The sequence below is a fragment of the Sturnus vulgaris genome, chromosome 8 (genome assembly GCF_052056855.1).
Source record: "Sturnus vulgaris isolate bStuVul1 chromosome 8, bStuVul1.hap1, whole genome shotgun sequence".
Lineage (NCBI taxonomy): Eukaryota > Metazoa > Chordata > Aves > Passeriformes > Sturnidae > Sturnus > Sturnus vulgaris.
This window is the reverse complement of record NC_142250.1, coordinates 11,645,648-11,662,835: the sequence shown is the minus strand read 5'-3', so window position 1 is coordinate 11,662,835 and position 17,188 is coordinate 11,645,648. Positions and strand designations below refer to the sequence as shown.

The 17,188-nt window shown below is 39.8% G+C and overlaps 2 protein-coding genes across 3 annotated transcripts in view; one reads left to right on the top strand and one right to left on the bottom strand.

The window, feature by feature from the left end:
- Positions 1-11,663, bottom strand: part of GPRIN2 (G protein regulated inducer of neurite outgrowth 2) — a 34,856-nt gene extending 23,193 nt beyond the window's left edge. Inside the window, exon 1 of the mRNA XM_088168836.1 lies at positions 9,858-11,663. The gene's annotated coding sequence lies outside the window, so the exon portion shown is untranslated. The remainder of the gene's footprint in view (positions 1-9,857) is intronic.
- LOC106854188 (synaptotagmin-15) lies at positions 5,944-15,028 on the top strand. Of its 2 annotated transcripts, none has more exons than XM_088168839.1 (8): positions 5,944-6,004; positions 9,058-9,256; positions 9,916-10,055; positions 10,685-10,869; positions 11,655-11,825; positions 12,330-12,450; positions 13,481-13,660; positions 14,754-15,028. In XM_088168839.1, the coding sequence occupies exons 1-8, from the start codon at positions 5,998-6,000 to the stop codon at positions 14,888-14,890; spliced, it is 1,140 nt and encodes a 379-aa protein (XP_088024965.1). In that variant the 5' UTR covers positions 5,944-5,997; the 3' UTR covers positions 14,891-15,028. The 2 variants fall into 2 exon arrangements, with proteins under 2 accessions (XP_088024965.1, XP_088024964.1); XM_088168838.1 differs by having other exon boundaries at positions 10,574-10,869.
- The last annotated feature ends 2,160 nt before the right edge of the window (positions 15,029-17,188 follow it).

The window sequence follows — 17,188 nt, the reverse complement described above, 5'->3', positions numbered from 1 at the left end:
ACAGGTTGTCAGAGATCTTGTTCATTGTCTCTGAGGAAAAATTATGTTAGCAATGGGAAAAACTATCAATTAAGTTTCTGAAAACGAGTGTACTTCTCCATGCATACAAATGAAGTTACATAATAAGCTGACAGGTGGTGTACAGGTGTCCTTCAGGTTAGCATTTCCAACCACAGCATGTAAGATTTGAGCCCTGGGCTGGGAAAGGCACAGCAATTGTTTGCTTAGCTCCTACAGAGAAAAAAATACTGCTTTCTAGCATTTAGATTTTTATTTTTTTTCTGAGTAAAGCAAGGCAACAATATCTGTGTCAGTGACACTTATTCTTCCTGGCTTGAAAGATTTACTATCATCCTTCTCATATTTCTTGTATTCCCTAGAACATTCTCACATCTATTTTAAGTGAAGAGCTAACCACAGGAACAGTGTGCACCACTGTTTCTGCAGCAGTCACAACTCTAGTGATTACCACACAAAACATGCCCACATCAGCTTATTTTATCCCTTCCTGGCTAGGCTCTAACACAGATTTTTGAAAGGATTCGAATTAGATCAACTTTTTTGGGATTTTTGGGCTGTGGGATTTTTTTTGTTTGTTTGGGGTTTTTGTTGTTTTGTTTTTTGGGGGTTTTGTTGTTGTTGTTTTGGGTAGGTTTTTGGGGAGTTTTTGTTTGTTTTTTGCTGCCACTGAAATAGTTCACACAGCTGCTGCCATGTTGCTCTTGTGACACTTGTTAAGTACCCTACACCTGATTTAATTTCTAACCCCTTGTATCAAGGATTCCTACACAGGCCAAACCTGATTGATATCAACTGGAATCAAAAGTATTTGGAGGCAAACCCCATGGTATTATTGGGTGCATTTAGGAGAGATCATCATGTATTTTTGATGCATACTGGACACTATCAGTACTAGATAAATATTCTATAAATGGATCAGGCATTCCTTATTCCTTGTTGCAAAAGCAGTGTAAGAATGGGCAGAGTGCCTCTGCCTATGAAGTTCCTTTGCACGTGGGATGGTGCCCAGGGGACTCTCGGTCATACTGAACCCTTTGCCCCGGCAGAGGCAGAAGCTGTGTCCCAGAGAGGTGGGTCACGTTCAGCACCGCCCTGTGGGCCCCTGGCCAGGGAAATCCAGCAGGGACAGCCCCAGGATGGCGCCCGCTGGCCACCTCCTGGCCACTTGGCAAACACAAAGGCATCACTTAGCACATAAGTGAAATAACGACTTAATTATACGAAACGTTTACTCTTTTTTCCCCTACACTCAGGATTTTAATTATTTTCTTCTTACATCTTTGACCCTCAAGATCTCCCTACAGTCTTTCCCAGGCTTTTGAGCAACCTTTATATCTCTTTAAAAACAAAAATGTATGGGATGACGCCCATAAATCTGTTGCTGCTGTACAGAGAGTGGTTTTAGGTGCACGTGCCTGCAGAAACATCTTTAAGTTAGAGCACACAGATCTGCAGCTTTCAGTATCTGACTCCAGATGTAAAAGCTTCCAGAAAGAAACATCACCTTGTGCTCCCAGTTAGGGCTGTATTACACCTGCTGTAATTGCTATGCCACACGTATGATTCTGTGCTTCCATGCAAATTTTAAGATGGATTAGTGTCTATGGATTCACCTGCCTGCTCAGCAATCCCTCCCCATTTGTCGTATTCACATTATGGCCGAAATTCATTACCCCCTTACTCAGAGAGCGTGAGACTTAGGAAAACCTCTCTAAAATGAACACCAGTCTTGCCTTAGAGCAACTTGTGTTGTTCACTACAGCTGTGTGAACAGTTCATTTTTCATGTGTACACACGTAATCTTGCAAGGCCCTGCCAAAGTTACAGAGTTTAGATTAGTCTAATCAAGGCCAGGAAGTGCACAAAACTGGAACAAAAAGCCAGATATTGCCCCCAAAAAGCTTTAAAACCACCCAAGCCAGAGCTTCACAAGTGGTTTTCTCTGAAAAAGTCTCTACTTGCGCATATTATCTCTGAAATTGGATTTTATTAATAAAGTCATTTTAAAAGGAACATTTTGTACTCTTATTTTCTTAAAACATCAACAGCCAGCTACTAACTTTCTTAATGCAATTTACATTTGCAAAAAATCCTTGCAACCATAAGAACACATTCTAGTAAAAGCAAATCTGAAATTCCTATTATAAAACACAGAAAGGAAAAGTTATTTGAAAGGAATAAAAGTTAATATTTTTCCATTTTGCTTCACAAATCAAAAAAAGGTCACCTTTAAAATAACTTTTTGCTTTGCTCTATTATATGCACCAAAGCCCAGCTTTGGACAGGAGGTGGTGCTATAGCCTGTGTAAATTTTGTTATTAGGCAACATCAATAGCTAATGCTTACTAAAAGCAAGAGGTAAAAAAAGAGAAATATTCTGAATCCTGTAGAAGTGCTGGCATGCAGACTTTACCTACAGATGCTTTTGTATCAGTAGGTATTCTGTAACAGTGCTAAAAAGATTTGTAAGATGGCATTAAAGTGTTTGTGTCTGTCAGGGATTTCAAATACCTAGCAAAAGATGACTCAAAGCATGGGAAAAAAAATCTGCCTTGCACGACTCTGTGCAAGCTGTAACACTTTTCATGTGGCTCAGGCTCTGCTGAGCAGTTCTGTGCCATGAAGAGGCTGTTGGAACAGTGGAAGATTTTTGCAGGTTCAGAGAGAGCATTCTGTCTGCCTCTCCCTGAAGAATGTCAAGGTTAGCTGCAGGGTCAGTTTTACTGGGCTGAAATGCCAAAGTAGGAATACAAACCCCATGGCGATGTTAATGCCATTTCCCTCTCCCTCCTTTTGCTCTCTCTCTCCTCGTGCCCATCTAGAAGCACCAAACACGGCATCTTTTGAAGATCTTTTTTCTTGTTGTCCATGTTACCCTGTCCTATCCCCATAATATATATCCACCTGTCATTTTACAGGGAGAGCCATTTGGGATTGCAGTCTGCTTCATGGTGACTACCATCAACAGCCAAGCTGAGAGAAAACAATTGTGGAAAACTCTTCCCTTCTGGATGCACTTCCCGTCCCATTTTCACCTTTTCTTTGGAAAGAAAACTAACAAATGATTCCCAGAATGGATCCAAAGGGTGTTTTGTAAGAGAGTAGGTCTTTCTTTCACATATTATTTTCTGAAACTGTCAATTATCCGTAGCCTGCTAAAGCCAAGAACTAGGTGTCAGACCAAGGCCAAAAGTAGATTGTGGGAGAAATTCTTATCTCAGTTACACAAGTGTGGATCTGGAGGAACTCCAGTTATTAAACAATCTATAAAATAAGGATAACAATAACTATTATTTCAAAAAGGTTTGTGATGGTTAACTACCAGTAATTAATGCTGGTATAGAAATCAGGAAATGATTGCCTGGAAATGAAAGGCACTATAGAAATTCTAAGTATACTCATTATTTCTGCCATTTGCAATTATACTTTTCAATGTAATCTATTTGTTGTAGTCAGGGTGCCCATCAATGCTCCCTGCAGACCCTAATCTATTGTTTTCTGTACAATTCACTGGTCTCAATAATGTTACTTCACATTTAATTGGGAAAAAAAATTACCTCTTTCTAGATGCCATTATAGATGAAGGTACCACCAACATGAAAGTAAAAATTCATAAACACAAGAGAGTGGGTGTGAAGGCAGAATAACTTGAACATATTTCACCTGATATGGATGGACTTGAAGATCATTCTACAGCCGCAAAATTGGTTAAAAAAACCCCTCTTTTATTGAGCAGGATTGAAATTTTAAGATTATTATTAAATGATAGTAGGAGTTAGACCTCAGTGTAAAATGATGTTATAATTACTTACCTTTCTAAAGACCTATTGGTGCTTGTGATGCTACAGTTATATAATCTTTAAATACTTTTCTATCCTTTATCAAGGGATGTTCCTATAAACAGCTTTAAGTAATTACATGTAATCAAACTAATTGTAAATCAGAACTAGATAAAAGGGTTTATATGTCAAGCAAATATTCATAGATTTTTTCAAAGATGTCTGATAAAAAATACATATGTTGAATTTTGCCCAATCTAGTAGGAATTACATGAATATATGATAAATTATTTGCTGTTACTTAGGTAGGGTCAAATGACCAAAGTGACACCTGGTTTTAACAATGTGAAAACTGTTTTTAAGGTAACACACTTTGGAAAATTGTTTTGTGACACAATTCTTAAGTGCCCTTTTAAAGTGCAATGTTTGACTGTAAGATGGCCCTGGATAAGGACACCGAAAAATGTGTATGTTACAAAATATGCACCAGAAACATGGAATATTCATAGTCCAATACCTAAGTCCACAAAACATTAAACTCCCAGTTCTTCCAGGGATTTAGGCTAGGAAGGAGGCTAGCAACCAGAGATAAAGGAGGGTATAGTTGTGTTTCATGTTCCGTATTTATTCTGATTTCCAGCTGTTGCAAGAACTGAGCATAGAAAGACCGGAAACAGGAACTTCACAGTGGAGCAGAGAATCAAAATGAAAGCTCCCTGTCATCAGCTTTGCCTCTACCTCCTTCCACAGGAGCTTGGGGAGGGCGAGATCTGCCCCTCCAGGTCACACTGTCCCAGCCACGGCCTCACTGACAGGAGCTGAATCAGCACATGGGTGTTCCTGGGCATTGCTTCCCAGATGCCCAACTTCCCACGCCTCCGCACGGGCAGCACGGCTTGTATGGGAGGCAGCGCATCTGCCACGGCTCACCCGACTGGTCTGCAGTGCTCTGCAAAGCAATCAGGGGCTTAAAGCAGCTGGAGCACTCCTCATGCAGCCATGAAAGTGAGCTCAAGCAAGAACACTGCAAGAGAAAGCAGACAGTTGTTGTCTTGCCACACAATTCAAAATGTTTGGTTGCCTCAGACATGCTTATAGACAGTATCCTGACCAGTGCAAAACTGCTGAGCAAAATACCTCTACTTCAGCGTTTGCACTAATTCAGTGAAGAAATAAGAGTAGCAAAAGCCCTGACTGTGCAATACTTATTTCATAATTACCTATCTTACAAGCATAAAACTAAAATATATGAAGTTTTTTCTTTTTAGAGTAAAAACTATCTGAACCTTTTTTCCAGAGGACTCAAAATTAGTAGAAAAAGCTTAACCATGCTACATTTACAGCAGAACATTTTAAACTCAATGAAAAGAATTCTACAATTCCACAGAAACAGAGGCTATTTCATTAGGATCCTACTGGTTTTAATTCCTTTGCATTTCTTTGGCTTTTAGATTAAATAGCACTATGTACTATACACGCAATGACCGTGAAGAAAACATGTAATACAAACAGCTATTAAATTTAAGGTATATGTTCTATCATACTGGCTATGAAAGCAGCATTAGCAGACAAAAAGTGATGGCAAATACTTTGTTTCTGAACTATGAATGATTAATTTGGTTGGTTAAGATCTGGTTGGTTGTATTTATTACACACTCAGAGATTAAAGATCGTTACGTTCATAAATACAAATAGGAAAGGCTGTAATTGCAGTCGTCTAAGGACACAGGTCTTCCTTTGCGCTTACATATTTTGTTAAAGATATAAAAGAAATGCAGACTTCTTTCTTGCCCTCATGAATATTCAGAATTAAGCTACTAATAACAAAGAATTTTTCTGAGCCTAAGTGTAGTTTATGGAGTTCTCTCACGCAGTCAGTGTGGCACAGGTGCCTTTTTAGGGCTGAAAGAAGATTTCTGCAGCACAATGGTCAGTGCAATTCCTGCCCGATCCCAGCCCCGGAAGGTCGGCAATGTCTGGCCGGGCTCGGGGACCCTGGCACGGCGCAGAATCTTTCCCGAAGTGTCCCTTTGCTTTTCTTCCGCCAGGCGCCAGAGATGCTTCTCTCTGAGCTCCTGCTCGCAGGCTCTGCCGTGTGCGACCCGCGGGGCGGCGGGGGCGGGCCGGGGAGGGGCGGCCGCGCTCGGACACCGGGGCGGCGAGCACTCGCCCCGGGCCAGCGGGAGCGGCGGCTGCCATGCCCGGTGAGTGCCGGGGGGCGCGCAGGGAGGGAGGGAGGCAGGGAAGGAGGGAGGAAGGCAGGGAGGGAGGCAGGGAGTGGGGGGTGCCCGGCTCCTCCCGCAGCCCGGCCGGGCACCTGCCGCCGCCCCGCTGGCCCTGGGGAAGGCTCCCTAAAGCATCAGCTCAAACCCGGGCAGGGAAAAGGCAGCCTGGAGCTGCAGGTCTGGCAGGCAGCGCATGGCACAGGAGAGCTCGGCTCTGGACACAGGAACAGCAAATGCCGAGTCTTGCCTCCACTCCCCCTCGATTATTTATTTAGTTTACGCTGTACATGTGCTTAGGCTGTGTCTTTATATGGAGATTAAAACTCTTGGTGGAGAATGGGCTGATCATAACTCTGAAAGTTACCTACTGCAAAGTTTAAGTAAAGCTTATTAAAACATAATCAGTGAGCAAAAAGGGATGCAATCCCAGAGGAGACATAGAGGAGACCTCCTCTATGCTAGGATAAACCTGGTACCTATTAGCAGGAGACAGTCTCTCTGCTCAGGTGGGGGGAGATGAAGTGAGTGGTCCAACAGGTCTCTTCCATATCCTGCTGCCATGAGCCTATACCACAGCAGAATTCAATACATTAATTTCTCATAGTCGCAGGTAGTTATTTTAAAAGATACATATTTTCTCCCTCCACACAATGGATGCAACTTATCACAGTGGTCTATTTTGTGACTAGTGCTGCATTATGCCCTAAGCCACTGGTTCTGCTGCTGATCTAATCAGATAAGATGGTCTAAAAGTGAGACAAATTCTCCTTACTCTCAGTAAATTACAGGTAACTATTGAAATGAGTAAAACTTTACCTTATATCTACAGCTGTGTAAAGTTAAAAAAAACCCAGAATCTGAGTCAATGGCTATGGGTGTGCCATAACACCATTCTGTAGTGAACAAATTCAGTACATACAAAATCATTAACTAAGAGACTGGAAACTCATTCTCTTACTCCAAAATCAATGCACACCTCATCATCCTACTGTCTTTAATGGTAAATGGTGACAAACTGGCTGTAGGGAAACACAGGACTGCTGCTGAGAGCATCAAAGACTTGTGAATGAAGAGAACAAGTTAAACAAAGACCTGTACAGCTTGCTTGAAATGTTAACCTTTCAAATACTTATGTCAGGCAGTAAAACTACCAGCCATATAGATATTTGTGTTGTTTATAGTGCACCTACATGAAGGAAACCATTAATTTGTATTATGTTCAAGGGCACTAACCTGAAGCATTTTTTCTGCATCTGGTATTTTGAGATGCAATAAAATGTGAGTCTGACTGAAGATTTTTTGAGCATACTCTGCAAAACTCAAAGAAACAAACACACAAAATTCCCATGCTCATATGCATTTCCTCATACTATGCATTCTTATCAAGGAAAACAAATTTACCCATATGGCACAATCAGGCTTGTCTCTGTATTAATATTAACCCACATCCAGTAGGTGCTTGTTTCCTGTTCCTCAGAATAAGGACTGTACTAACAGTCTGAAGGCTGGAACTGAGTAGTTCACCTGCCAGTGCAAGGACAGCAAAGTGCTCTTGCTGTGAGCAGGGTGGCCATGAGCTGCTCCGTGCTGGTGCTGGGAGACAAGAGTGATTAAGTGACTCAGGGAAGCAGACAGCCAATTCCTGCTGAGGGCTAAGGCAACACACCTGGAGGGGAGCTGCAAAACCAGCTTGGCTCCAGTGACTCCACCAAATGCAGGAAAATGAGTCAGGATCAGATTAAGGCCTTTGAGGCGCTATGGCCAGGTTAATTTTGTAGCACAAGGTAATTACTTAAGTGTTCTGTAGCTGAAGGACATTTCATGTCACTTATTGCAACAGGGCAATGCTGAAAAAGATCAGCAATATATGTATTTGAAACTCACCTCAAGTACTCTCTATAGCTCTCATGAATAAACTAAAGTAAATTAAATCAGTGTTGAATTATTCAAAACTATCACTAGTGTTAACAGATTATTTTGTGCTTCTATTGTCTTTATTTTACTTGTACCACTGTACAGAGATGGCTAACTGTAAGTTAACCTACTAAGCACAGACAGATAAAAAGAAAAAAGGAATAAAGCATCATCACAGTTATATCTACCTAAAAACAGATAAGAGGAAAAAAATTCAATACCAGTTGTGAGAAAAATGCCAGGTCACTTCACTACTTCAGTTTCAGGGGAGACCTGAGAACTGTCAGCAGCCAGTACTCAGCTGCTCCTGAGCTGCCTCCCATGGCTGTAGAGTGGAAGATAATTCTGGAGTTTAGGTACAGAGCAAAATAATCTTTGCAGCCTGTCACTCCAACATTCTCAGCAAACATGTCAAAGCAATGAACTGAGCCCATTACCAATTGTCTACCCTTGGTCTAACGAGAAACTCTTACAACAGAATTTCTCATATTAATATTAAATACATTTATTAAGTTTTATTTGGGTTTTGGTTTGTTCACAGTAATTGTACAAGATTTTGTTATATGTTAAGTACTCACGATTCAGGAAACAGTGTTTAATAGATATTTACCTTTGACTTCACAGATCAGGAAACACATGCATCCTTAGAAAGAAAACAACTTTGTTCCTTGTGCCAGGGTCTAGATTCAATTCAACATAGATGAATAGTTGGAAGAACAAACCAAACCAAACTAATGGTACCTTTCATAATAGGTGCTCCTGGGTTCTCTTTTTCTTCCATTATGCAGGCTCTAGCACTTCTGCCATGCTAAGGTAAATGCTAATGCAAAACAAGAGCCTGAACAATCCTTTGGCATTGGGGTGTTTTCCATGTCTGTAGTCTCTTACACTGCAGTAACTGCCAGTGCTTCTGAACACTGTAACCTGCCACTGCCATTGTCATGTCTTCAGGTGCTGCACCATGCTATAACCAAACAAAAATGTGCATGTGAGCTGAATGCTCCATTCAGAAGTAATTTTGGAGTGTTTTTTGTTAGCTTTAATATTTCTGTCTACCCCCAAAATATACTTAACTTTGATCTTCCTATGATGTTTTATGTGCTTTTATGTTTGAACAGAACAAGCAGTTGCTGTGGCTGGAGGTATAATAGGCGGGATCCTTTTATTTGTTCTCCTTGGAATAACGACATATCTGCTCTGGAAAAGAATTTTCCGCCTCTTTTCTTATGAAAAGCTCATCAATCCTGTCAAAACAACAAATGCAAATGCCATTTTTCAGGATCAGGCAAATTCTGAAACTCAACTAAAAAGCACAAGGTACATATTTTCATTTTGTTTTTAAAGCATACACTATGTAATTTATTTCAACTTGTCAAATCTCAAATGAGCAGGTGATCCAAATATATTCATGTACAGAAATAAAGGAGATCCCTAAATTATATGAAAACATCAGTCACGTTCTCTTTCGTTCCTTTAGGAAAAGGATAATCTAACTACGAATGTGATGATTATTTCTGATTTACCTAAAAGAGAGAATATATTTTAGGGTAATTGATGCATGGATAGCTTTACCTGCAACTTAGAAAAACTCAGCCTATGTTCCACAGTCATTTCTAGTCTAATAACAAAAACAATAGGACTTCAGGACGGAGAAATTCTTAGATACTTAATCATTGCAGGGGTTTTGGGCTCTAAAACAAGCAGCTGCAGTTAATTCTTCCTTTCCTTTGAAAGATAAATTCTAAAGAGAAGAAAAGGGGGAAAGAGAAGAATCTATCATCAGAAGAATTAAGACCTAATGTGCCTCACTGGATTTTTGTGCATTAAGCAATTGATTTTATATGCTTTTATTTTTACCTTTGCATGTCTGTAGAATTTTTACATTGTGACATAAGAACAGTAAACTTACTACTCTTACCAAGTTTGGTTTCCACATTTAAACCAGAAGAGTCAATAGGTGCTGTTGTCTTGAGCAGATCCAGAAGTGTTCCATTTATCATTCCACCAACGCTGCGTGGGCGAGACTGGATTCACCTGACAAATGAACAGGTTCAGGAAGACAGGGACCCCTACATGACCCCTCAGTCTGGGCCACGGTCATCATTTCATTCTTTGGGTATGGCATTGCAAAAATGGAACTATTTTTAAGGGCAGGGTGACTTTATTATTATGAAACATATGCCTTGGGGGCACACCAAAGATAGCATTACACAGCACAAGCCCTAATTGCTCTATGCATTTATGTATTTTATAGATAAGAATTGGGCAAGAATGTAATCATTTTGATTCCAGTGCTGTGGTACCTTACACATCTGGCAGACAAAGCAATCCCTCCTCCCATATTTTGTAAAGGCCAGGAAGTACCTATTGTCCCCAGAAACAGCAGAGCCACCAGTTGCAGACTGCAACAATAAATAGCAGAAACTAACAAGGTACAATCACAGGAATAAGAGAAAGAAAAGTGGTGCAGCCTACAGTTGGAGGGAAAAACAAATAAAATATGAAATTCTTACAAAAAACAGATTGTTAATAAAGAGTGTAATCTGATTTACCCAAATACAGGAGTGGTTATAAAAATGCCTGCAATGGTTATTGAGGCTAATCTGAGGGTGCTTGTTTTGTCTTTTCTTGAAGCTGGAGCTTATGTTGTAGGGACCATTAACCCAGATCTGTACAAGTTTCCTGAAGACAAAAGTGAAACAGATTTTCCTGATGGCAACATTGGCCGCCTCTGGTTCTCCATAGAATACGAGCAAGAGTCAGAAAGGCTCCTGGTCTCCTTGATTAAAGTCAGAAAGCTGCAGCCTCCTGCTGATTCCTGTAGTCCCTTTGTGAAAATCTACCTGCTGCCTGATGAAAGAAGCTACCTGCAGTCCAAAACAAAACGTAAAACTCTTAACCCGCAGTTTGATGAAAACTTTGTTTTCCAGGTACTTTTTCTTTTGATGAGGCAGATTTTTGTTTGGAAACATTAACTTGACAAACTACAGTACACGTTTGTACATTCACAATGCTTCTACCAAGGTAGAAGTCGTTTCCACCAGACACGGGGTTTTTTACTGGGACTTCTGGAGATCCTAGGCTACAGAAGCATATGGCTTCAGACTGATCTTACTTCTAGTCTGTACAAAAGTTAAGGATTCCAGAACTTGCCCTGGGAATAATGAAAACTCCAGTGTGAACTACAGCTGAGCTGTTCAGCCCAGCAGTTCTAGAAGGCCAGAAGGAGCCAATACTGAGATAATGCTTTCACAGCTTTTATTTTCTTTGCTGTGAAAGTAGGCTAGGCAGCAGAACTGGGAGGTATGTCTGGGCTGCTGTTTGTACAGTATGGTACAGCTTGACTTCCCATGCTAAGAGGTTTTCAGCACACATCACAAAAACCAAAAAAAGCTTGTGTTTCAGATAACTGAAAAAAATGTTTATAGAGTCTAAACATTTGTGTCTGAAAGTGAATGCATCACACAGCACCAGATCCACAGGAGCTAAAAAACCACTAACTTCATAGCTTTCAAATGAACTTGTATTTTGGCTTGGATCTTGACTTCTGCATAGCTAAAACTTTAGGCAAATTTTAAAAGCAGACTTCAAATAATTAAAGGAAATCTCCACCTATACTTAACACACTTTGAAAAATATTTCTTTTGAAGTCATGCTAGAGTAGAAAAATGTCAGATGTTTTATAATTATTAATATTCTTCCTTTTCCTGTACAGGTTTCCAGTAAAATGTTGCTCCAAAGGACATTAAAGTTTTTGGTTTATCATGTTGATAAACAGAAGAAGCATCATCTCCTAGGCCAAGTTATCTTCCCACTAAAAAATGAAGCATTAACTGAAGACAACAAACTAGTCATATGGAGAGATCTGGAGAAAGAAAACTTGGAGGTATGTGATACCAGGCTGCTTGGCACTGTGGAACTTCAGTCATCCTACAAGTATTGAAAGGATATAGGAGAAGTAGAACTATGTTCTACCAAGTACCTCAAGTGCAAAAGTACTTCATAAACATTTGGAAGCGAAATTCCCATCTTACCAACCTACAGATCCATAGCTGTTGCAAAGGGATTACCAAGAGACTTAGAAAAAGTCACATGAATTAGGAGGTCGTTGCATAAGAAATTTTGTTATTTGCTTCTCTTTTGAATTAGTAAGAGCAGAAAAGAGCAAAAGTGGCAAGGAAATAGATATCCCCTGGAAAAGAGCAATTCCGAGGAAGGCTGATTAATTGGTTCCAACAAATGTTACAACAGCAAAACAAAGCCATTACAACTCGCTCACATGCCTTAGTGTGACAGAAACCATTAGCATGAAAAAGGATTTTTCTCCCCATTTAATCACACAATGAGAGTTTTTCAGACATATTTGACAGGTATTGTTCTGCTTCCAAAGCCTCCTTCAGAGCATGGCGATATCCAGTTCTCCCTGAGCTACAATGACTACCTGGGCCGTCTCACTGTGGTGGTTCTGAGGGCAAGGGGATTAAAGCTCCAGGAGGAGAGCCCTGCTGTTGGTAAGTTGGATTTCTTCCCTGCTATCAGCTCCAAAATTCCTGTTTTAATTTGCTCCTTCCTCATCTGTCCAGCCAAGCTTGTGCTGTGGGACTCTGAACAGGAACAAATAAACATCCTGGTGATTTGAGTGGACACAAGCCATATTTTACCATACGGCAATTAGATTTTGATAGCTTAGTTTTGCTATGTTTGGGGTTTGTTTCATAATAAATGGTTTGTCCTGTGGCAATTAGTGGTAACTTTTTTCTCCTGTTTTAGTACAGTGAGCAACATCATTTTGCTGCTCTCCAGCCCAGAGAAGGCAGCATTTCAGCATTCAATCAATTGACATTAACAGTTCCCTCAAGTCAAATTCCCAGAGGTAACAGCTTCAGGATAACTGCTTATGCTGAACAGCTGTCCTGGGAGGAACTGAGTTGGGAGAAAAAATCCCAGTTTAGGACAGCCTGGCTATTGTTCAAAAGACCATGGCATGGAGTCACGATTTTCTCTCTTAGTGCAGAGTGCTTTTTCAGGTACATCATACTCCTGTGTCCTTGGTCTCAGAGATTACCTCAAAATGCTGTTTAACACTCAAAGCAAAAACAGATGAAGAACCATACTTGTATTTCAGTCTGTAGTGATTTCTTGCAGGGCTTTGAAGCTAAACAATATAAATGCAAAATACACCTACTATTTAAAAAGAAAAGATATTTAGTCCTCTATATACACACATCAACTATGAACAAATTAAGTCTTCAAAAAAGTCTCCATCAGATGAAGGGAAGGCACAGAAACATAAGATCAAGGATGTAGGGTAAGAATATGGCTGCTTATTTTAACAGCACTTAAATTGGAAAGTGCATTCCAAAACTGCACCCCCAGTACTTCGTGTACTCCCTTTATGTCATGGTATCATGTGTGTTCCATGAATCTTTCACAATCTGATGTTGAACTTGATATTGACTCCCAAAAGGAAGGAATTCCTTAAACCATCCCCCAACTGCTTCTTGAAGATGTCTTTTAGTCTTGAATTTCTTTTTCTCTAAGGTGTGTATGTCAAAGTCTCACTAATGAACCATAATAAATTCATCAAAAGTAAAAAGACAGCAGCTCTTCTGGGAACTCCCAATCCTGTGTACAATGAAACCTTCAGTTTCAAGGTAGATCAGACAGAGATGGATACAGCAAGCCTGAGTCTATCTGTGCTCCAGAGTAACAAAGGAGAAAGTAAGTTATATAAATTATTACAGTCATATAAATTATTACAGTCAAGGTGTCAAATCTCTTACGTATTTGAGACATGTTTAAATCTGAGGAAGTAAATCCTTTTCTGCAATAATCATAAAACACGTTAAGAGTTTTGGGGTATTTCAAAGGCTCTTTAAAAGCAGAACAACTTATTTGTAGTTAAGCATATGTCTGTCTTTCAGAGGCTAAATTTCATGGAAGACATTAATAAAATCACTGTAGACTAGTCAATGCCAGTAAAAGGTGCTGTGCCTTTGTTTCATTCCAGTGTCCTATTAAAAGGAGCTTGTGTGAACACTTTTGTGTGTAACACACAACCTCCAAATTCTGTGGCCACTCACTCTTTCTACACAAATTTGAAAGAGGAATAGGAATTTTAATTCTCTCAGCAGTGAGAAGAAAGAGAATATCAAACATCCCCATTCCCTGGCAGAAAACCTGATGCTTGAGGCCACCTCTTACTAACTGTTAGAGAATCCATTAAGGAGTTCTGCTTACAGAAGCAAATCAGAATTCAGTATTTCAACTGTTCACAAGAAAAACATCTTCCCTGCAGTGCAAATATGATCTCAATAATTTTCCCCATTCATAGCTGAAAAGTCCAGGCATAAATAAACAATCTCTGCTCCTTGGCAGTGGGAACACACATATTTACAGCTCCCAGCTGTCTCAGTAATTGCATTTATTTTTTGTTAAGCCAGAGCATCTTATGAATTCTGAGGTCGCTGATGCTCAAAATTAAGGCAGGTTTCCACAGTAAACCTGAGGTAAAGGAGCAGGGCAGCTACAGATATCTGTGACTTGAAGATGCTTTAGTTTAACTGCAGGAAAAAGGACAGGCCTGCATTGACTAAACACCCACTTACTGCCATACCTTTTAATGCTGAATCTCAGCAGGTAGAAGCTATAGAATCTGAAGTCCAGAGTTATTTCCTTAAGGAATATTTTGGTTTAAAAATACCTTTCAGAACAGGCATTACATGGAGAAATACAGGTTAATATTCTAATTTAGGCAGAAATTTCAGAGAAGCACCACAGGTGTTTATCACTAACTGCTTTCTTTTTTTCCCAGAAACGCTTCTGCTGGGAAGAGTGGTAGTTGGGCCTTTCATGTACACACGTGGCAAAGAACTGGAGCACTGGAACGAGATGATCAGCAAGCCCAAGGAGCTGGTGAAACGATGGCATGCTCTCTGCCACAGCACGTGAGGAGCACTCAGAAAAAAAACAACCTTAACATGGAAAAGCTCTTACTATCTTTCTCATATAAAGGGTACAAAATTCTTTGCTAAGATTTTGTACCTGAAGTAGAAAAGAATAAATAAATTATTTCTTTGACCAAACACAGATAAAGACTTGGTCCCTGGTAGGCTGGGAGTCTCTTTTTCCTCTCTTCAAAATGAATGTTAAATTTCATTAACATGCAGTTGAGCAAACAAAACAGCCAAACATGACTTCTCAGTATTAATTATTTTGACTAGTACATTCCACTTCTGGGTCATGAGTTCTGGGCACAAATGATCACATATCACAGACAGAGCCCAAAACGATCGAAGCATTGCAAGGCCTATCTGTCCACTGCTCTAGATCACCACAGTGTCTTCACCAAAGGGGAGAGAAGCCCAGTGATCATGCCAAAACAGACAAAGCCCACAAGATACTGACTAATACATGTAGAACTTCTTTAAAATAGCAGCATTAGATTTAAAACCTCTTTTGAACAGGAAGGGTGAAGGCACTGCTTACTGGCCACACACCTAGAAGCAGCTGTTCACATCCCTCAGCATGGTGTATTTCCTGCACTTGGTTCAATGTTTTCAGCTGGCCCCAAGTACAGCACTTTGTGTTACACTAAGGGACAAGCAGAGAAGTCAGTCACAAGTAACTGGAGGCTGTTCCAGTACTGGAATACTGCAATACTCTGAGACAGTAAGATGAGAACCTGTCCTGTCCTTTTATATTTCTCTCTGAACACATCTCTGCTGGAGACAGAGCATTGATTACAAGAGCCTTGGGTTTGACCTAGTATGACCATTCATACTCTGAAAAGCCAATTAGCTTAAGCCCCCTGGGCATGTGTCTGTTTTAGTAGTAGAGTCTTCTTCATTAAGTAAATTACTGCTCTGTAAAGCAATTCAGAGCAATTATTCCTAATCAAAATAAAATAGGACATTTTTTCTCTTCTTGATTGTTCACTGGGGACCCGAGATCTCTACCCTTCTCACTGTACAATCATAAACCAGACACACAGACTACAGCAGTGAAACATTTTGCAAAATCGTATTCCATAACCTCTACAGTTGAAATCAAACCAACTTCCTTTCAAACAGGATATGGTATTAATTAATTCCAAATCTTAAAAAAATAAGCTTCTCTAGGGATATGAAACCACTTTCCATTTTGATAATACTGCTATTACCTAAAGGAAACATTATGAATGAGAAGATACCACAAAGGAACTGTAAGATAACAGACCTCCTGATCCACCATATGTTCCATGGTACCCTCAGTCTGTCTTGCTAATTACACCACTGGATACAAAATGAGCCTAAATTAATGACATTAAACTGAATTTGACAGAGTGCTCATTATATTTCTGCTAAAGGAGTAATACCAGCAACTCAACCCCAAAGAGTTGTATTCAAATTTCAGCCCCACAAAACTACTTCAAATCAATCTGATAAGCAAAGTTACCATGTTTGTTCTGGGAAGAAAAACTACACAGGTATTATATAGTTTACATATTACTAGATTAAAATCATTTTACCAAATAAATGTTGTCTTTTATTATTTCAATCATACCAATAAAGATCCTAAAAGTAAGCTGTTAGTAGTGTTTCAGACAGTTGGTTTATGAGCTTGTGCAGAAGGCACATGCCATGCCCAGTGTCTGTTAACAAATACCTCTAAAGTGGGAAGTCACCTGTCTGACTTGATGTACAGTATGGTCCTCTTTTCTTCTTACACATTAAAGTAACAATACTTCCAGCTTGTGTGCTCAGTAATTTCAGCTAAATTGTGAAGAAACATATTCTAATGCACTTACCAATGTACTTGTACTCATGGTGATCCAAGTGGAGCAAATGACAAAGGCCCTTTTCGACTCTTCCTGAAAAAGAGCTATTTGAAAGCAAGAAACCTAATAAAATAAGGAGTTCTAATACAGTGTTTCTAAGTGTCAGATAATGAGCAAATTTTTTTACCTACTGCCTTTTATATAACACTCATCTGATCTTGTGCTTGAGACTTACCTTGAGCTGAAGAGGTGGAATGATTACAAGACAGTTCTGTTTTACAACAGAAAAGAGCAGCAGCAATTGCTGAGGGTAAATGGCAAAAATTCTACTGTTAAAAGAAGGAAAGCAACCACAACAGCAAAACAAAAACAGCAAGCCACAAATAGCATATGGGATAAGACAAACAAAAATTGTATAACTAAAATATTACTGAATTCTGTCTGTCTTCCTCTAATATGCCAGGTCTAAGGAAAATTCAGTCTCTCAATAG

Excerpts from the sequence above, each read along its gene's own strand:
- LOC106854188 (XM_088168838.1), top strand. Across the intron at positions 9,257-9,915 it reads ACTCAACTAAAAAGCACAAG|ATCCAGAAGTGTTCCATTTA; the intron begins GTACATATTTTC and ends TGTCTTGAGCAG. Across the intron at positions 13,661-14,753 it reads CCAGAGTAACAAAGGAGAAA|AAACGCTTCTGCTGGGAAGA; the intron begins GTAAGTTATATA and ends TTTTTTTCCCAG.